The sequence below is a fragment of the Dromiciops gliroides genome, chromosome 3 (genome assembly GCF_019393635.1).
Source record: "Dromiciops gliroides isolate mDroGli1 chromosome 3, mDroGli1.pri, whole genome shotgun sequence".
Taxonomy (NCBI): Eukaryota; Metazoa; Chordata; class Mammalia; order Microbiotheria; family Microbiotheriidae; genus Dromiciops; species Dromiciops gliroides.
Genome location: NC_057863.1, coordinates 621,621,614 through 621,643,376, shown reverse-complemented (window position 1 = coordinate 621,643,376; position 21,763 = coordinate 621,621,614). Strand labels below are relative to the sequence as shown.

General features: G+C 42.6%; 1 protein-coding gene across 5 annotated transcripts in view; it reads left to right on the top strand.

The window, feature by feature from the left end:
• PDPN (podoplanin) overlaps positions 1 to 21,607 on the top strand; it is a 42,727-nt gene extending 21,120 nt beyond the window's left edge. Inside the window, exons 2-6 of one of the 5 annotated variants that reach the window (XM_043999254.1) lie at positions 8,205 to 8,290; positions 10,970 to 11,096; positions 16,025 to 16,063; positions 17,185 to 17,290; positions 19,310 to 21,607. In XM_043999254.1, the coding sequence (XP_043855189.1) occupies positions 8,205 to 8,290; positions 10,970 to 11,096; positions 16,025 to 16,063; positions 17,185 to 17,290; positions 19,310 to 19,316 (365 nt within the window). In that variant the 3' untranslated portion in view covers positions 19,317 to 21,607. Of the gene's footprint in view, positions 1 to 8,204; positions 8,291 to 10,969; positions 11,097 to 16,024; positions 16,064 to 17,184; positions 17,301 to 19,309 lie in introns of those variants that run through there. The other 4 variants (XM_043999252.1, XM_043999257.1, XM_043999255.1 and 1 more) reach the window with 4 other exon arrangements.
• Positions 21,608 to 21,763: the final 156 nt, after the last annotated feature.

The following is a 21,763-nucleotide window of genomic DNA, read 5'->3' as shown; positions in this document are numbered from 1 at the left end:
TGCTGTTGTGCCTTAGGAAGGAGTTGCTGTGCTAACATTGGGGCATGCATGCTTTGAGGCACCCAGAAAAGATTTGGGGGTCCTGACTGCTTGACCTCCCTTGTCCTGTGTAACCCTTGTCCCCATGTTATTTTCATGGGCTGCTGTGGCCATCCCTCACTGATCCCACCGATGGTCAGGCTAGGAGAGGCAGGAAAAAAGGGGCTTGTATTGAGGAAGGACCAGAGGTGCTGGAAGCAGCCCAGGGAGAGGCTGACAAAGAGAGTGCTGTTGTGTACAAGGGGGCAATCCCTGCCACCCTGGGCAAAGTCAACTTCAGCTTAATCCTCAGCCTGAAAGATGGCTCCTGTGTCAGGAGGGTTGGCACTTGGGAGATGAAGGCAGGCCCTCATTCAGACCAAGTCTGTTTCAAAACAACAGCTGGATGCAGCAGTGAGACTTCTTACAAACTCCAAGCCTGTTTGAAAGCATCTAGACATGAAAATGGAACATGTCCCAGACAGGAAAGGGAATCTTAAAATATTCTTCCAAGAGGGTATAAGAATTAAGCATGAATTAATACTAATTTAGATCCAGAAGAGACCTCGGAGATTATCTGGTCCAACCCCTTCGTTTTACAAATGAGGAAACTGAGGCTAGAAGAAATTAATCAACTTACAGGATCATAGATTTAGAGCTAGAAGGGTCCTTAGACGTCATCTAGTCTAAGCCGTCCCCTTTACAGATGTAGAAACTGAGGCCCATGGAAGTGCCATGACTTGCCCACAGTCACCCGGGGAAGAAGCATCTGAGTTGGGACTGGAACCCAGATTTTCTTGAGTCCAAGTCCAGTGCTCTGTCCTCTCTACTGGGGTCCATTTCCTCATGTCAGAGCCAGGAGGGACATTAGGTATCATCTAAGTCCATCTTCCTTATTTTACAGAAATTGGTGGAGTGAGTGGGGAAGTGACTTGCCCAAAGTCATACAGAAAGTTAATGGAAAAGCCGAGAACAATCACAACTCATATTTGTAGAGTGTTTTATAGTGTGGAAAGTACCTCCTTCATAACAGAGCTATGAGATGGGTAGTACAAATATCATGACCTCCAGTTTAGAAATAAAGAGACTGAAGGTCAGAGTAGTTAAATATGCAACCAATAAGGATCAGAGCTTGACCTCAAACCTGGTTCTTCTGCCTCCTAGTCTAGCATGATTCCCAGTACTGTAATCCAGGGAGGGGATGGCCAGCCTGAATTAGTAATCAGCCTGGACTATAGAACACATTGAAGAAATGAAGCATCATTACTTTCTAGGACATACAGTGATGTAAACTTGGATAACTGGGCTTCTAAGCAGAGCTCTTTAGGGACCTATGTTAGCAAACAGATCAGTTATTCTTTTTTTTTTTTTTTTTTTGCACACAGGGCAATGAGGGTTAAGTGACTTGCCCAGGGTCACACAGCTAGTAAGTATCAAGTGTCTGAAGCCAGATTTGAACTCAGGTCCTCCTGAATCCAGGGCCAGTGCTTTATCCACCTTTATCCTGTGCCACCAGCTGCCCCTAGTTATTCTTATTTAATGTATTCATGCAAATAAAGGTTTTTAAAGTATTGGAAAAGTTTGTTCTCAAACACCTCCCCCCGTCCATAATCTTATTTACCCCTAACACTTTTCTCATTAAAACATAGTTCTGGGCAGCTAGGTGGTGCAGTGGATAGAGCACTGGCCCTGGATTCAGGAGGACCTGAGTTCAAATCCGGCCTCAGACACTTAACATTTACTAGCTGTGTGTCCCTGGGCAAGTCACTTAACCCCAATTGCCTCACAAAAACAAAAACAAAAACAAATCCCATAGTTCATATTCAATTCAGAGAAAGAGGCAGCATGGTAAAAAAAAAATGTGCTAAATTCGGGTTCAAAGGGTCTGGGACGTAATTCTGCTAATCACTACCTGTTTGACCTTGGACAAATGTCTTAAATTCCCTGGACCCCAGGATCTTAATTTTAAAATAAAGGGGTTGGATTACATAATTTCTGCCCTAGATCTATGAACCTAAGATCTCATGATCCTAAAACATCTGCTAAAGACTGTGCAAGGCACTGGAGTCTCAAAATAGAAGGAAAACAGGTCTTACTCTCAGAGCTTAAAATCTCTCCCATAGGTAGACCAAAAGTAAGATCTAACCCAAACCCATTAGAATAACCCCCAGTTCAAAATTAGAGCTCAAGTGGAGAAGATTGGGGCTGTACTGGAAAATGTCCAGGAGATCTCACCAATACGCAAGGACTGAGTGGGGCATGGAAGACCTGGAATGGGTTGGATGTACCTTGGGTGCTAATGTGTGCATGCCCAGCTTTTTGTTGGAGGTTGATGCTCTTGGAAGGATCTGGGGCTACTTGTTTTGTTTTGTTTTAAAGAAGGAAAATGGTTTTGAGCAGGAAAACTACACTCCATGACCCCAATTCCACAATGGAAAGGAAAAAGATGGGAAGGCAGGCTGAAATCTGGCAGCTGTGGCTCAGCGGGAAGCTCTGATGCCCGGACAAGAGGGACTATTATCGTTGAGAGATGGGTTGGGATCTCCTATTAAGAGCGACTTTCCCATGAATCCAAGAGAAAGGGAGGGCATGGGGACAAAAGAAACGCCCCCTAATCCTGACTGTCACTTGCTTTTGTCTAGCCAGGGTTGAAGTTCTTTACAGGGTGGGTTACAAGACAGGGAAGAACGGGGAGGGTAACACCACAGCTGCCCCCAGTTTCCTGGGCTAGGATCTTAACCCGCTCCATTCTATATCAGGATTTAAAATGTATGTGTGTATGCACGTGTTTATGTTTACATATCTGTGTGGTATGTTGGATGCATATGTATATAGGCTTATGGAAGTATGCATGCAATTAGTATCTAATGCATGTAAGTATATAGATAGGTATATGTGCATTGCTTTATACACATCTTTAGGTACGTGTGTGGTGTGTACATATGTACATATGTGCGTGCAATGTATATGTGTAAGTGTACGTGCATTTGTGATCATTGTATATATATATATATGTGTATAGTGTATGTGAGAGGCAACATGGTGTAATAATAATTTCTATTTAGATAGTGTTTCAAGATTTACAAAGCATTTTGTGCTTCATATATTGATTTATATATTTGTGTTGTTTTTAGATTTATTCATTAGGTTTATTATTTATTATTTTTACAGTTATTTATCATTATATTTATCATTTTATGTCATTTAATACTATTTATAATTTTAATTTATAATTTATAATATTTATAATTTTATGTCATTTTATTATGTCAATTTATGTCCCCTCCTCCCCCAATATATTAGATTTATAGTTTTTATATAATTATATAGGAAATCTATGATTTAAATATTTATTATCTTAGGAGCCTCGATTTAGAGGACACTGTGTCCTTAGAAGTTATCTAGTCCCCATCATTTTTACAGATGAAGAAACTAAACTCCAGAGAGGCTAAACCACTTTCCAACATCCCACAGGTAGCAAATTGCTGAGCCAGGACTCCAACATAGGTTTCCTGACTCCAAATTCAGTGGGCTTTCTGTAGTAGCACACTGCCTGCTTTTAGGAAACTAATGATTTGAGATGTTAAGGTAACTTTCTTGTGGTCATAGAGCCAGCAGGCATCAGAGAAAAGATACCAACTTGGGGTTTGGGTTTTTTTTTTCAAGATTTTAATTTCTTGTTATTCCAAACTCGACAGATCCCAACAGGCATGACATTTCCATATACAAAAAAAAAAAAACAACAAAAAACCCAACAAACAAACAAAAAACAGAAAAAGAGACTTGTATTTGGAACCTCAAATCTGTTGATCTGTTGGGTATAGCTCGCTGTTGGGATTTTTTTTTAATGTTTATCTTTTTTTCTTAATATGTAACAAATTAGACCAAACCCAGGTCTTCCTGGTTATGAGTCCAGCATTTTATGAACTAGGGTTGCAGGATCACAGGGCTAAGGCTGCAAGGGAGCTCAGAGGTCATCTACTCCAGTCCTCTCATTTTTCCAGATTAAGAAACTGAGATCCCAGGGAGCAAAAGGGACTTTCTCAAGCTCATACTGGGAGTAAATGACAAGAGCCAGGATCTAAACTTGAGTCTGAGGATCCCAAGTCCAGCATTCCACGTTCAAGGGCTTTGGGGGGGGGGGGGGCGGGGCATGGCCCTCTCCAGTTTTGCTGACTTTCCGTATCCATGTGCCTACTTACCTGTGTCTTTCTAGAAATGTGCATATTTATCTTGACGTTTCTGTGCTATTTGTCACAGAGTCAATACAGTCTAGCTCCTGAAAATACTTTTAAAACTTCATTGTTTGGTATGACAGTTTCCAAGCTCTGGTTCTGAAAAGGAGGGCAATGAAATGTTTGGCTCCCTAATAAAGGGTCCTTGTCTGCCAAGGAGCTGTTCTCCTCCCCTCCTCCCCCAAGCCCACATTTGTCTTCAATAGGCCCCATCAATCCCTCTATAGCATCCAAACTTTGACCTCCAGTGAAGGAGGAGAGGGGAGAAATAGGGAAAGGAGGGAAGCCTCCCTGGGGCTCTAACAATTATTCGCCTATGTCTCCTGGTGAAACCCTTCCCCTCAGAGACTACAAATGAACCCACTCGGCCAGACGTCTTCTCCCATGCCATCCATCTTCAGGGATGGGGCTTTAAAGCATCAAATGCAGAATGAAAAGCAGTGACAAGGGAGGACTCCAGAGACTTTGTTCCTTCCTATGCTGCCAGAAAAGTTCCAATCAAATATTTATTAGTTCTCGTCTTGGGCTTGGCTCTCTGAGAGCATATTTATAAGGGAAGCAGAGGGGGAGAAGAAGATGCCTTTCAAGGGACAGAGGTGCTAACAGCCTCAGAGCCCAGCTGCTCTGCCATGACTCACAGAGATCTCCATCGGCCCCTTTCTCCTCCCCCTCAAGGCACGTGATTTCTCTCCTGTTTTGCAACATGGTTTGGTCATGGGATTTCAGGAACCTACCCCATGCCAGGGGGCTGGGGCTCGTGAGTCACACTGTTAACTCTTCAAGTGGGCACATGTTGTGTTTGTAGTGGAATTGTAGAATCACTGATTTGAGGCAGGAAGGGGTCTTGGAGGTCATTAAGTCTGAATCCCTCATTATATTGATAAGGACACTGAAGTGACTCACCCAGGGTCATACAGTTGGGGAAGTGGGGTGGGATTATAAAGTCAGGCCTCCTTGACTCCAAGTCCAGGACCCCGGCCGCTATCCATGCGACCTTTCAGAGACCAGGGCAAGTCATCTGTCATTATTCAGAGGGACTCATCAGGCTTGCCTGGAATTTCTGAGTACAGAGTCACTGTGTGGCTAGGATCTCACTTTTCTCCTCCATGAATAAGAGGGGAAGGGCCCGAAAGGATCTGGGCCTCCTTCCATGCATGGAACCAGTGAAAACCCAAGGCCAAAGAGTAATGCTATTCCCTCCCCACCCCCCCCCCCAAGTAGGATGTCAATTCCTTGAGGACAGGAGGAGAGGGACTATTTAATTGTTGTCTGTATCCCTAGAACTTGGCACACAGTAGGTGATTAATAAATTCATATTGAATTTCATTGATTTGAAGGTAGAGCTGTAGCTAATAATTTTAGTGCCCAGAGCAAATTCAGTAGAAAAAAGACATTGGGATACCAAGCAAGGTTGTAGATGACACCTAGGAAAGGTAAGGGATGGGAACCCAAGACAGTAAGCTGCCGTCCAGTTGTGTCTCAACAGGAGGTGGCTCACTGGCTTTCAAGTGGGCTGAGAGGATGAAAAGTGTCACAGGGAGAGGAGGACGCGACAGTAGTCAGTTAAATGTTTATTAAGCAATGATTCTGTATTAGGAACTGCACTAATTAGGAACTGTTCTGGGGATTAAAAAAAATGGCAAGAATGGAGGGGCAGCTAGGTAGCGCAGTGGATAAAGCACCGACTCTGGATTCAGGAGGACCTGAGTTCAAATCCGGCCTCAGACACTTGACACTTACTTAACTGTGTGACCTTGGGCAAGTCACTTAACCCTCATTGCCCCAAAAAGAAAAAGGAATATTTATAAAAATGACAAGAATGGTACTTGCTCTAAAGAAGCAGGCATTAGGTGGGCCCAGAAGCTGGGTACAAGTAATGCTGATGGACTCTTGATAGAGGACACCCAAAGCTGGACAAGGGAAGGTGGGTGATAGCACTGGGTGAGAGAGCGGATAGAGGATGGAGAGTCTTTAATGCTCTGGGCCAGAGAACTTACATAGAGAGGAAACATACCCCACCCCAATGTGCAGCCCTGGGAAGAGCCAAGTCACTCCACCCTGGTGACAGCTCTGACTGAGAGGGAGATCCAGGGCAGATGGGGTCAACAGCAGTTAAGCTGGGAGACCCGGGCAGTAGAGGGTGGCAGATTCCTTGTTCGGGTGGGCAGGGAACCAAGAGTGCTTAGCTCTGGTATGTGGGAGGCAATGAGGAGCGTGCACAGGTCAAGCATTGGCAATTGGAGCCAAAGTGTGGGGACAAGAGCAGGAAACCAGGGTCACAAAGCAGCCCGGTGCATGGGAGTTTTCATTTAGCATATTGCAGATCCATTTCCCTCAGTGTTCTCATCTGTAAAATGGGGTGCTTGGTCCCAGATCATAGGCAATGTAGTACACTGGAAAGGATGCTGCGTTTGGAGCTAGAGGACCAACTGCCAGCCCTACATGGTTGACTCTGAGAGCAGTATCTGACTTCTCTCTGCCTCACTTTCCTCTTCTATAAGAGTATGTTGGTGTCTGGAGTTATTTTTAGCTTTTATTCTACGAGCCCGTGACTTTCTTAGAAAGAAAGAGAGGAAGAAATATAAAAGAGAAGAAGAAAAGCAGGAGGAAGGAGAGAGGGAAGGAAGACAGGGAAGGAAGGAGGGAGGGAGGAAGGAAGGAAAGGAGGGAGGAAAGAAGGAAGCAAAGAAGGAAGCAAAGAAGGAAGGGAGGGAGGGAGGAAGGGAAGTAGAAAGGAAGGAAGGGAGAGAGGAAAGGAGGGAGGAAGGAAGCAAGAAAGGAAGAAAGAAAGAAAGAGAGAGAGAGAAAGAAAAGAAGGAAGGAAGGAAGGAAGGAAGGAAGGAAGGAAGGAAGGAAGGAAGGAAGGAAGGAAGGAAGGAAGGAAAGATGGACATAGACAGGAAGAGAGGAAAGGAGGGAGGGAGGAAAGAAAGGAGCAAAGAAGCAAGAAAGGAAGTGAGAAAGGAAGAAAGACAGAAAAACGGGCAGAAAGGAAGGAAGGAAAGAGTAAATGAAGGAGGGAAGGAAGGGAGGGAGGAAGACGTAGAGGCAGTGGGTATGCAGATAATAGTAACACATCTGGAGCCTAGTAGAAAAGTCTGAGGGGGCAGGTAGGTGGCACAGTGGATAGAGCACTGGCCCTGGATTCAGGAGTATCTGAGTTCAAATCTGGCTTCAGATGCTTGACATTTACAAGCTGTGTGACCCTGGGCAAGTCACTTAACCCTCATTGCCCTTCAAAAAAAAAAAAAGAAAAGAAAAGTCTGATGGGAAGTACCTTAGGCCTAGAGAAGCAAGGAGACTTGCCTAGGGCCATGCAGCTAATAAACATCTTGGGTAAAATTGAACCCCATTGTTCCAGATTCTAAGGCCAATGTTCTCTCCACTATACCACATAAATAGATACATATAAATGAATAGATGCATAAATAAATGAACAAATATGTAGATAGATGAATGGATAGATGAATGAATGAATGAATGAATATTAATATTATTTGAATGGTTTGTGACATGGTGGTAATACAGAGTGGGTTCTGGAGTCAGAAAGACCTGGGCTAAGATTCTGCCTCTGCAGGTTACTAGATGTGTGGCCCTCAGCAAATCACTTACCCTTTCTGAGCTGAAAGCACCTAAGATGGCAAGTTACAGGTGGGTTGAAATTTGCATTGTTGGAGAGGTTCTCACCCTGAGGAGATCATAGGTCTTTGCAACAGTGATGTATTATTACTTCTGAGGTCCTGTCCAGCTCTCCAGGTCTATGAATAGTGTTGGGGAAAATGGCACAAGGAAACAGTGGTCAGGTTCTTTGGCACTGCAGAAAGCCACGGAAATGACTGGAGAGAAATGTGACACCCCAAAGAGGAAGGGAGGGGAAATCTCTGAGCTGAAGCCTAACAGTATCTCACAGAGTTTCCAGCTTGGAGTCCTGACTCAGTCTCTTTCTTCCAGTCAGCACAACTTTACCAGAAGATGGCATAACCACAGCCGACTCCAGTAATGCGAATCCTTATAACTCTGAAGATGCACCAACTCTGGTGGGTATCTCCAGCCTCACACCATCTCATTTTCTTTCTGGGTTTAATTGTAAGAGCTAAAGTCTGAGTTGAAATACAACAGAAAACAAAGAAATGGGGTAGCTCTCTAAGAGTCTTAGATGAAGGGGATAAGGTAGCTATCTTCCAGGGGCAGCATAGCCTAGTGGTCAGCATCAGGATGGCCTACCTGGGTTCCACTTACTAACTGTATAACCCTGGTAAGTCTCTCTGCTTGTAATTTCTTGGCCTTGCTTTCTTTTTTTTTTTTTTTTTTTAGTGAGGCAATTGGGGTTAAGTGACTTGCCCGGGGTCACACAGCTAGTAAGTGTTAAGTGTCTGAAGCCGGATTTGAACTCAGGTTCTCCTGAATCCAGGGCTGGTGTTCTATCCACTGCACCAACTAGCTGCCCCTGGCCTTGCTTTTTTCATATGTAAAAGGAGGAGATTGGGCACACTCAGGTGTGGGGTGCATTCAGTGACCACTGAGATTCTTTCCATTTCTGAAATTCTGGGATAACTGTCCACACAGATCTCAGAGGAGATCCTGGGCTGAGAAGGGATTTTCCAGGGGCTGTGATTTGTTCTTCTTGCCTATAATTACTCATTGCCTTTGAATTTCAGGGAGCAAAATGGAGGAGGTGGAAGAATTTAAGTTTAATTGTAAGCACAGGACCCCTGGTCTTTTCCCACCCACCAGTGGATCCAAGGCTGGACCACGGGGTAGTGCCCTTCAATAACTTTCAGGGATTCCTTTTGGTGATTTGCTATCTGGGTCTTTACTTGGGCAGAGAAGCCCTTGACTGCCCACACATAACATTATCCTGAGCTACTGTGTACCTTGGTGTGGCTACATAACTGGGACCTCTATTGAATTCCGTGGCGTTTTGAGTTGGCTGAAAGCCCTCTGACCTCACCATGGGGTTGGTGGAGCCTTAAGAGTGAACATCTTTTATGAAGAGGACACTCCTGCCTTCCAAACTAAACAATCCCCTAAAGAATCAGTGTGTGGTCCAAGGGAGAGAACTTGCATTTGGAGTCCCAGGTTCAAATCTCAGCTCTACCACTTACTATCTATGTCACTGTGGACAAAACACTCAATCTCTCTGGATGTCCAGATTTTCTCGCTTTTAAACTGAGGGGGTTGGACAGAACAGCTTGAAATTTGTGATCCCGTGACCTGGGCACAAAACATAGTTCTTCCACTTATTATTTGTGTGATCTTAGGCAAGTCATTTTCCCTTTGGGTTTCCCCATCTGTAAATGAGGGGACCAGATTAGATGGACCTTCAAGTTTCTTTCCAATCCCACATCCCTATTCCTATAAGCTGGGGTAAAATGTCAGTTTGCCTCTTATTCCCTATGTGACCTTAGGTAAGTCACCTTTCTGGGCTTCCAGGTCTCATCATTCACAAAATGAGGAAAATGGAGGGAAAATGGAGGGAAGTGGATCTCAAAGGTCCCTTCCAACTCTGATAACAACTTCTATAATTCCTCCTTCCCACCACTTTCAAATAGTCAACAAATATTTGAGCCCTGCTTGACACAAAGCAGGTGGTATTATATGGTATTATGATTATGTGGTAGGTATTCTGGAGAAGATCCAATAGAAAATTCTCTGTTTGGTGTCCAAAGCCCTTCCTAGCCTGCTGCCCCCATTGACATTTGGAGTTTTCTTAGACCTCATGCCACCTCCTTCACATTCTGATTCAGTGACATGGGGGCCCCCTTGCAGTTCCACGAACAAGACCCTCCATTTCCAGATTCTAGGCATTTCCCCTCACTGTCCCCCATGCCTGGAATGCTCTCTCTACTCATCTCCACCTGTTGGCTTCCTTCGAGTCCCAACTAAATTCCCACCTTTGACAGGAAGCCCTCCTCAATCCCTCTTAATTCCAATGCCTTCCCTCTGTTCATTAGCTCCTATTTATTGTGGTGATGACTAAGACTCAAGAGAGATAGTTTTGTGGCAATTGAATCATTTTATTAAAAAGACAGCACGTTTGGTAGTAAAAGGATGGTCATTTGGCCATCTTTCTTAGACCAAAGACAATCATGGCGGCAGGCCCACAACTTACATACCTTTTGAAGGGAGGGTATTCCTCAGGGTGGGAATCAACACTGATTGGTTAACAATTAATGAGAAAACAAATATTACAATGAAGGGCTGAGAATGACATCGTGTTACCCTTGGACAGAGAGATTATCTTTATATACAGATCACCCCCAAAGAATTTATGCCCCACCTAAACCTGAGCAGAACATAATGACTATTCTACCTGGATAGCATCTGAAGAAGAAAATTAGTCCAACCTCATTATCAGCAATGTCTTTAAGAGACTAAACTTTAAAAAATCAGGACTTTAGGGGGCAGCCAGATGGCACAGTGGACAAAGCACTGGCTCTGGATTCAGGAGGACCTGAGTTCAAATCTGGCCTCAGATACTTGACACTTACTAGCTGTGTGATGCTGGGCAAGTCACTTAACCCTCATTGCCCTGCCCCCCCAAAAAATAGAATTGTCGCATCCTGCCAATGACATAGATGACAAATGGCATAGAAAATCCTGGCTGAGGTGATACTGTCCATGGAACTCAAGCCCCAGGAATGAAAAGTGTTATAAACAAAAGTCTCCTTCCTCCTTCCATTTAACTATTTACTGGCTGTTTTCCTGCCCCACAGCTGCCCACAACAACCACAAGAATCCATTATACCACAGGATTCGATGAAGATCAATCCACTACAGAGGCCACAGCCCACAGCAGAGAGAACTCCACAGACTCCAGGGTTACAACTGACCATCCCAGTGGTAAGAAACCAGTTTATTCATTTAAAAAAGCATCAATTATGGACTTGCTATATTATGTAAGGGGCAGCTAGGTGGTACAGTGGATGGAGTGTCAGGTGCTTCCTGGAGTCGGGAAGACCTGAGTTCAAATTTGGCCTCAGACCTTTACAAGCTGCGTGATCCTGGGCAAGTCACTTCACCCTGTTTGCCTCAGTTTCCTCATCTGTGCAATAAGTTGGAGAAGGAAATGGCAAATCACTCCAGTGTCTCTGCCCAGAAAAGCCCAAAAGGGTTCACAGAGGGTTGGACACAACTGAAATGACTGAGCAAGAACAATAATATGTAAGACATTTTGGTAGGTCCCGGGCACACAAAGACAAAAACAAAACATCCCTATCATTGTTCTGATAAAGCTAAGGGTTCCTCATATGTAAAAACTGGTCTCTCACCATTTGGTCCTCACTCCGACCCTGCGAGGAAGGCAATTCAGGTGTTGAGAGAGTATAATTCTTTATACCGTTATCCCTAGTGCCTAGCACTAGGGGCTTAATAAATACTCATTAATTGGCTGATTGTCCCCATTTTATAGAGGAGCAAACTAAAGCCTAAGAATCATAGAATAAGAATTGGAAGGAACTTTTGAGGTCATCTAGTCCAACCCTCTCATTTTACAGATGAGGAAACTGAGGCACCGAGAGGTTGAGGTCATACAAGTAATAAGGAGGTGGGGTTTTGAACACCGATTATCTCAGTCCTGAGCCAGTGTTTTCACAGCACCAAACTTCCTTTTCCACATGCTCTTATTTTTCCCAAGGTCTCTATTAGAAAAATGGGTAGAACTGGGAATGGAACCAGTTATAGAATCATAAGAATATAGTTTTAGAATTGGAAGGGACCTCAATGCCCATCCAGTCCAACAATTCTCTGCCCCCCCCTTTCATTGGTAGAACTTTTCCTCATTGGAAAGTCCCTAGACCAGGGGTCAGCAAACTGCATATGATATGAAGTCCAAATCCAGCCATCTGCTTCTTTTTGTTGTTTGGGAATTAAGAATGGTTAAACAAACAAATATAAGAACATTTTATTTTCAAATGCAAATACCATTCTTAAATAGAGAGGGCAGACTTGCCCTGTGGGCAGTAGTTTGCCAATTCCTGCATAGACCAATAAAATCACAGGTCAAGTCCAAAAAAGTAGAACAATCTGAGCAAAGAGACCACACTAAGGGCCTGGGGGAGAAAGGCTACCTGAGGGGCAGCTAGGTGGCGCAGTGGATAGAGCACCGGCCCTGGAGTCAGGAGGACCTGAGTTCAAATCCAGCCTTAGACACTTGACACTTACTAGCTGTGTGACCCTGGGCAAGTCACTTAACCCCAATTGCCTCACCAAAAAAAAAAAAAAAAAAAAAAAAAAAAAAGAAAGGCTACCTGAGAAAATGAACCTAGCATTTATAAAGAGCTTTAAAGTTGGGGGCAGCTAGGTGGTGAAATGGATAAAACACCTGCCCTGGATTCAGGAGGACCTGAGTTCAAATGCAGCCTCAGATCCTTGACGCTTACTATCTGTGTGACCCTGGGTAGGTCACTTAATCCTCATTGCCCTGCAAAAAAAAAAAAAAAAAAGGCTTTAAAATCTACAAAGCACTTTTTGTATATTCTGCCATTTGAGCCTCTCAAACAGCCCCAGGAATTTGGCACTACAGGTACTATTTATTCCCATTTTATAGTTGAGTGGTGGCAGCTTCTCCATGGCCACACAACTAGTGTCAGAAACTGGGATTTGAACCCAGGTCTTACTGACTTCACTTCTGGCATGATCCACTGTTCAGCAGGAGATGGCACATGGACTGAACCTTGAAGGGACCTCAAGTTTCCTAATGGGAGGAATTGAAGAAGGTGTGTGTTCCAGACACAGGGAACAATCTGTGCAAAGGCCTGGAGGTGGCCAATTGGATGCTGAGTTTGGAGAATACCAAGTACACCTTTTTCCTTAACTCTAAAATGGGGATTGGTACACTTGCCCTACCTAATTCATAGGTTGTTGTAAGGAAAGCACTTTGCAAACCAGAAAGGCTACAGAAATAGGCAGTTACTAGTGACTTGCCCAGGGTCACACAGCTAGTACATGTCAAGTGTCTGAGGCCAGATTTGAACTCAGATCCTCCTGAATCCAGGGCCGGTGCATTATCCACTGCACCACCTAACTGCCCCCGGCAGCCACTCTTAGGTACATGGAGGTTCACCCATTTCGACTCTGATTTTTTGTTGATTGGCCACAGACCATCTTCATTTGAGTGTGAATGATAGTTCAGGGTCTCTGCCAGTTGTTCAGATGGACCACACCTCCTCAGCCCAATAGAAGATTCTGGAGAGGAAAAAGTGTGCTGCCAAGCATGTGTGGACAACCTAAATCTAAAGTACATTTGTTTTTCCTCTTCTAAATTCATGCATTTGCATTGGCGCATAGAAAGGGGAAACCTTGTCTTAGTGAATGTTTCCCCCATCTGCAAATAAGACAAAAACTCATCCCAAAAATAAAAGTGACAATGACCAACCTGATGAGGGAAAAAAAGAAAGACATCAAGAGATGTCCTAAGGGGATTTTCAAAAGGCTTAAACGGAGCTTGAGAGTCATTAAGGCAACTTAGGAAAGCTTTTGCCTCTTTTAAAAATCAGTGATTGAGGGGCAGCTAGATGGCGCAGTGGATAGAGCACCGGCCCTGGAGTCAGGAGTACCTGAGTTCAAATCCGGCCTCAGACACTTACTAGCTGTGTGACCCTGGGTAAGTCACTTAACCCCAATTGCCTCACCAAAAAAAAACCCAAACCAAACAAACAAAAAATCAGTGATTGCCCCAAAGAACATCTATCTCCATTGGATAGAATACTGGACTTGGAGATACTTGGATACAAATCCTGCCTCTAAGCAGTTGTGTGACCATGGGCAAATTACTTAATGACCTTCAGCCTCAGTCAGCCCTCTAAGACCACAAGGCTAATCTAATGAGAGCTAGCTACCATTTATATGTTGTTGTCATTGTTGTTCAGTCTTTTTGTGTGTGTGTCCAGCTCTTTGTAACCCCGTTGGGATTTTCTTGACAAAGATACTGGAGTGGTTTGCCATTTCTTTGTATCTCCAGCACTTGGCACAGTATACATGGCATGTGTTGGTGGTGGTGTTCAGTGATTTTTTGTTATGTCTGAGTCTTCTGACCCCATTGGGGTTTTCTTGACAAAGATACTGGAGTCGTTTGCCATTTTCTTCTGCAGCTCATTTTACAGATGAGGAAACTGAGGCAGACAGGGTGAAGGGACTTGCACAGGGTCACACAGTTAGTCAGTGTCTGAGACTGGATTTGAACTTAGGCCTTCCTGACTCCAGGCCTAGCACTCTACCCATTGCAGCATCTTGCTGCCCGACCATTTATATAGCTCTTTAAAATTTATAAAGTACTTTATGAGTTTTATTGCATTTTATCCTTATAACAATCCAGTGAGATAGGTGCTATTTTTACTGCCATTTTACATATGAGGAAATGGAGGCAGATTGCAGTGAGCTGACTTGTCTAGGGTCACAGAGGAGGTACATGTTTGAGGCAAAATTTGAACTCAGGTCTTCTTGAGTCTAGGCGTAGCACTCTGTCCATTGTGCCATTTAGTTACCTATAGAGACAAACTTGGGTTCAGGAAAACCTGGGTTTTTCATCCTATGGCCTCTGACCATGGGAAAATAACTTAAATCCTGTCAGCCTCACTCAGTTTCCCTATCTGTAAAATGGGGGCAATAATACTCTTAGGGCTTTACAGCATTGTTGAAAGGCTTAAACAGGAGGATGCAAGTAATATTCTTTGGAAACGCAAACATTTTGTTTAAATGTCAGTTATCATTATGTTAAACATCTGAAGGGGAGGTGAGATTAGATATTCTCATTTGTTTCCCTTCTCTTCCACTATGGGATCTTAGGATTCAATACTTCAAACAATGGGAATTCTAGTCTCTTTATATTTAATAGTGATAGGTCCTGATTAAGAGACCTAGCTTCTGGGTGCTATTCACCAATGAGATAGTATGACCTTGGAAAATTAATGATTGGGGGGCAGCTAGGTGGCTCAGTGGATAAAGCACTGGCCCTGGATTCAGGAGGACCTGAGTTCAAATCCGACATCAGATACTTGACACTTACTAGCTGTGTGACCCTGGACAAGTCCCTTAACCCCAATTGCCACACCAAAAAAAAAAAAAAAAAAGATCAATTCTGTGTCTTATTCTCAGCTCTGAAAAATAATAAAATAAAATAAAATATCTGCCAGGCTGATTGTCCTGCTTTCTAAAACAGTTGGGAATAACCAAGGTATCATTAGTTAAAGGTACCTCAAAAGAGGAAAATTAAGGGATTAAGCTAGTTAATTTCTCAAGTGCCTCCCTGCTGGGACATTTTGTATTCTAAGATAGAACAGGTCTGACATTCTGTGTTCTTAGGTCCTTTCGAGTTTTGACATTCTATTTTTTCTCACATTCTGTATTTGTAGGTCCCTCCTATCTTTGATATTCTGTGTTTGAAATTCTAATATTTCATGGTCTAAGGACCCTCCCAGCTCTAACATTTTACATTCAAAGTTCCTTTTTGCCTCTGTCGTCCTGTGTTCTAAAGGTCGTTCTAGCTCTGACATTCATGCTCTAAGCCTTTCCCATGTTCTAAGGCTGATTCAAGCTCTTCATCTTACAAACTATAAACATTAAAAACATTAATAATTAAGACCAGCAATGAACTTTAACATCTTTTTAAAACTAACTTTGCATTTTTCTTAGCAAATGTCTTCCTCACTCCTGTTTTTGTTGTCTCCTACCTAGTTTGCAGTTCTATCTGAGGCAAATTTCTCCTCTAATTATGGTTTAAATCCCAGTTGCTAAATTTTCTAACATCACTCTGTTATTACATCTCTTTACAGAGAAAGTGGGTGGAGAGACAAAGCCAACAACTGAGAAAGGTAGGCTAGAATGGGTTACCCAAAGATGCCACTGTTCTTGTCATCACCTGAATTCATAAGCTATACTGTAGAGCAACTGTAGAGAGCAAGTTTAAAACTTTGAAAGAAAGATCAATTGAATGGGAGAAAAGAAACAAAGCAAATTCTGGGCAGTTAGCTCTTTAATCAAAAGACAAATCAAGAGATTTTTAAATCACTCTGTTTTATAGCTATTGACGTGAAGTCAGTCATTCCAACCAATCTGACATAGGCTTGTCAAGCAGTTCAAGACTTTGTACTTGTTCAAGACTTTGTGTTAAGTATGGGGGGCTATAAAGAACAACAAAAAAGAGACTCTTTCCTCAAGGAGCTTACACTTTATTGGGGGATGCAACATTTGCACAAATAAGTAAATGCAACATAATTTCAGGAGGAAGAAAGATTACTAAAGACCAAAAAAGGTTTTCCATAGGAGCTGGTACCACAGAGAAGTCTTAAAATAAGCTCAGGAATCTAGGAGGTTGAGGTGAGGAGAGAATGCATTCTAGGCATGGGGTCAATCTGAGCAAAGGTACAGAAACCAGAGATAGGGATGGACTATTGAGTTCAAAGGACACCAGGTAGGGTAAGGAGTGAATATAAAAGGGAGTAGAGTGAAATAAGTCTGGAAGACTAGACTGAAGCCAGATGGGAAGTAGTTGTAAATGCACAAGATGGCAATTTATGGTTACTAGAAAATCAGGATTATTTTAACAGCTCTATCGAAACTCTTCCTAATACTTAACAGCAAATTTGAGATGTTCTTAAACTCAATAGACAAAAGCCTATTTCATAAGACTCTTGTTCATACCCATATGGTATTCAAATAGCTCATGGTCAGCCATTTTATTGTGTCCTGATTTGAAATCTGTCCCCAGGGCATGAGAGGACAATAAGACATTTTGGAAATTTGCTGCTATGATTAGCTGGGTCTACATGGAAACCTAACGTCCCATAGGATGTAGCTTAGTCCAAATCCATCCATGCTTCAGAGTAGAATGTTGGGTCAAAGTGGAAATGCTGCTACCAGTACATAGTTTTTATCCTTCTTCATCTTGTTCTGGGAGAAATACCAATATTTTGCTTCTCTTTCTCTATGTTAGAAGGCTTGGAGACTGTGGCCTTGGTGGGAATCATTTTGGGAATTGTGATCGCCATTGGTATCATCGCTGGGATCGTCATTGCAGTCGTGAGGAAAATGTCGGGCAGGTACTCGTAAGTAAATACCTCTATATTGACATGATACATGTGTGATTAGTGTAATTATCAGAGGACCCTTGAGCTGGAGTAGAAAGAACAGTGGACTTGTACTTAGAAGAGACCTGCTTTTAAATCCTGCCCCTGACATTTCCTAATTGTATGATCTTGGGCAAGTCCCTTACCTTTTCCAAGCCTCAGCTTTCTAATCTATAAAATGGGGATAGTAAGACCTTTAGTAATTCCTCTACCTCAGAGGGTTGCAATGAAGAGCAAATCAGATTGTGTATATATAATTCCTTTGAAAACCTTAATTTACAAAATAAATATTATTAGTTGTTATCATCATCATTCTTATCACTGGTCTTTAGAGGTCCTCTGAACCATCCTCCTGCCTCCAACTGAACTGTATCTGAACTTTTTTGTGTGGGGGGCGGCAATGAGGGTTAAGTGACTTACCCTGGGTCACACTGCAATGAACTTTCTAATATTAGAAGGTAAATTTCTAGGAAGAAATTTAGTTCAGGAAATAGGCAACTTGTGAATATGCTTGTTCAATTTTGGGGTTCTGCTTTAAGTTAAAACTTGAATTAGGGTACATTTATATTGCCACTTAAACCCAGGGGTGTTGTTAGGCTTAAATGAGATAATGGATATGAAAGTACTTTGCAATCCTTAAAGCCCCATATAAATCTTTTTTTTTTTTTTTTTTGTGGAGCAATGAGGGTTAAGTGACTTGCCCAGGGTTACACAGCTAGTAAGTGTCAAGTATCTGAGGCTGGATTTGAAGTCAGGTCCTCCTGAATCCAGGGCTAGTGCTTTATCCACTGCGCCATCTAGCTGCCCCTAAATGTCCATTTTTATGATGATTATTGATTTATAGGCACCAGGTCTCCAGTCTAGTGTGGCTACTCCATTCTCTGAGCCTTCTCCTGAACTCTTGATGAGCTCCAGCATTGTTTAGAGAGCAATGCAGTGGTGTGCTAATAAATGTTTAACAACCAGGCTCTTCTAGAGGAAAAAATGTACAAACACACTTTTAAATTTAATCTGCATTATTAACACTTTCTTAAGGCTAGAAATCAATAAAGCAATCAATCAGGCACCGATTTGTAGCCATTTCTGGATTTCTGAGATGGAAAATCTTACACTGGAAATTTAAAAATTAATCAGCTCACAAGCCCATTAAAGCTTGCTCCAACACGCACCTACTCGTCTGTTCAATTGTTTCAGTGATGTCCCACTATTCCTGACCCCATACTGGAGGGGTTTGCCAATTCCTTCTCCTGTTCATTTGGCAGATGAGGAAACTGAGGCAAACAGGGTGAAGTGACTCGCTCAGGGTCACACAGCAAGTAAATATAGTAAGTTAGTAATAGCTACCATGTATAGAGTGCTTACTGTGTACCAGGCACTGTGCCAAGCACCTTGCAATTATTACATCATTGGATCCTCACAACGAAGTAGATGCTATTATTAGCCCTGTTTTATGGATGAGGAAACCAAGGCAAACAGAGGTAAAGTGACTTGTTGAGGGTCACACAGCTAGGAAGCATCTGAGGCAGGATTTGAACTTGGGTCTTCTTGATTCCAGGCCTGCTACTCTACCCTCTGTGCCCCCTGGCTGCCCAAATTTCCTCTGAATTCACTCTTTCGGGTGCCTGGAAATCTGTCACTGGTAGTGATTATGAAAATGCACTAGAAATATGGGGGTGGGGTAGTACCAGAGAACCAGTACTTAGTGAGGAAAGAGACTACATGGATTATAAAATCACAGATTTAGAACTGGGAGGGACCATACAGGTAATTAGTCAAACCTCCTCATTTTGCAAATAAGGAAACTGAGGTTTAGGGAAGTTAAGTAACTTGCCCAGGGTCATTTATCTAATAACCATCAAAGGCAAGCTTTGAACCCAGGTCTTTCTGACTCCCATTCCAACTCTCTATTTATGGAAATGCTGAGGAATAGGTAGTAGTATACTGACCGTCAAACAACCAATTGACAATTTCCTTTTTCTTCTTTTACCACAGACCATAGATGACTGGATAATCGTGTCCTTCTGCCAACTATTTTATTTTTTAAAGAGAGCTCCTATTTTAGCTTCCTGTGCCCATGTGAGAAGATGATCCGTGGAAGAGCTGCTCCCCCAGTTCTAAATCCGTGGTGATTCCGAAACTCTCCGAAGGGTTCCTGAGCTGAAAATGAGAAGGCTCCTACAGCCTGTGACTCCAGACCTATGTTATTTTTAAATCATTTTTTATTTTTATATATACACATTGTAAAAGTAGGTGACATGACTAAAAACAAAAAAGGCTAACAATGAATAGGAAACAAGGAAACAATGACCAGTGAGCCCATATTCAACCAAAATGACAACAACAGAATCCCAATGGTGTTGGAAAGTTCTTAATGTGCTCGCTCAGTCACTATTTTTTTTCTCTCAGTCACTATTGAAAGCAAAAAAATATATGGAAATATTGACATTCACTCTACCAGGGTTAAATGTTAAATGGGATCATAGGGCCATAATTCTAGAACTGGAGGGACCTTCATAGGGCCAGTGGGGAAGAGTAGACAAAGCCCCTCATTCCTACCCTGCCTCTGATACTTACTAGCTATGTGACCCTGGGCAGATCACTTCCCCTTTTTAAACCTCAGTTCCCTTATTAAAATGGGAGAATAGAGTCATAGATTTAGAAAGGAGGGGGTGTAGAGGTCACCAAGTCTAACTCAACTCATTTTACAGATGAGGGGAACTGAGGTTGAGTGAATTTCCTAAGTTGTGTCAACAGCTGAGGTTGTTGTGAGGATCAACTGAGATAATGCATGTAAAACATTTTGCAAACCTTAGAAATGTCAGGAATCATCATTAGAGGTTATCCAGCCCAGACCCCCTCATTTCACTGTGAGGAGACTGAGGCCCAGAATAGGTAAAGGGACTTACTCAAGGCCACACAGGCAGTAAGTAACATCATTGGGATTTGAACCCGGGTCTTCTAATTCCAAATTCAGGACTCTTTTCACTGTCCCATGCTGTTCCCCAAGAAACAGTGATCCCTAGAGCAGTGATCAAAAAGTATCTTAAGCTTTTGTGATGTAGTGAACAGCTGTTTCTAGTTGGTTGGGACAAAGTACTTCAAAGACTCCCTCATGGAGTCAACCATTGGAGTTAGTAAACAGGAAATCCATGGTTCTTGGAAGACAGTCCTCCCCCACACCCAAGGCCTCCTGGGCTTCTTAAGAAGCTTCCAGAAAGGACTTGCTGACTCAATGTTTTGAGCTGACAGCCTCCCACCTCTGAATCTTTGAAATGAATGGGCCAAGGGTGGTCCTCCAGTTAAAAGAAGGTTGGTTTCTGATTGGATGCCAATACCACATCACTATAACCCCTCTGATCCTTAGCATATGGCCCCACTGGGCTACATCATACATTGTAGCCACAAAGCTGCCAGTGGCTAATATGACCCAGGCTTAAAAGCATTTTGCTACATATCTCCAAAACATGAAGGACCCTTGTACCAGGATACACCCGTAAGCAGCAGAACCTACCAGTTTTCCTACATTTATTTGTCTCCTTGACCTTTGTCACATTGGAGAAAAGTATGAAATAGAAAATGAGTGTAGCTAGAGTTGAGTTTTAAACAGTAAGTTTTTAAAAAGCATATAAATCTCAAAGAAAAAAAACTTTCCTAGTTTTTCATTTATTGATCTCAGATTGAGAAATGACTCAAATTTTCTCATTCAAGCTCATCATCCCAGTACTGTCAAATGTAGCACACACTTTGCTGAAGGTCAGTTGAGTTATTTTTTTAAAAATGACATCCTCAGTCATTGACACATCCTGGAATGACTGGGTATAGTTTCAAACCCGAGCTCTTTCAATTTATCCAATGGATTGGTGGAGGATGGGAAGCCATTGCCTGAGAAATACAGCTTGTTCCTCTCTCAGGTTTCTTCTCTTGTACTGACATTTGGATGTTATTTTAAATAATCTACTCTAGGGTGAACCTATCGGCAACATTTTCCAAATTAAATACACAAGAGATGGAAGCAGATGCTCCAATAAAGTGTGATTGGAAGAAGAACTTATAAACACCATGCCCTTCAAGTCATCTCCCCTTCCCCTACCTTTTAAATTTCTGGTTAGTGGTTTATAACAATTCCCTTAAAAATTTTGTTTCCTACCACTTCTCCCTTCTTCTCTTCCCAGCTCCATGAAAAAATAAAAGAGTCCATCCCAAGTTATACACTGGACCCAATGCCTGCTGGGACAGGACACTGGGTTTCTTAACACTGTTTAATGCAGTGTAGACATTTTCAAATAAAGAAGATAGTTATGTATAATAGATGTTGGTGTGTTTATTGGGAATCTCCATGGAGTTTGGGGTGGGGAAGTCTCCTTGGGAATATCTCAGAATGAAATTATGAGTTGCATTAAAATTTGCCATGTTGATTTGAGGCCCCAAATCAACCATTTGTAATCA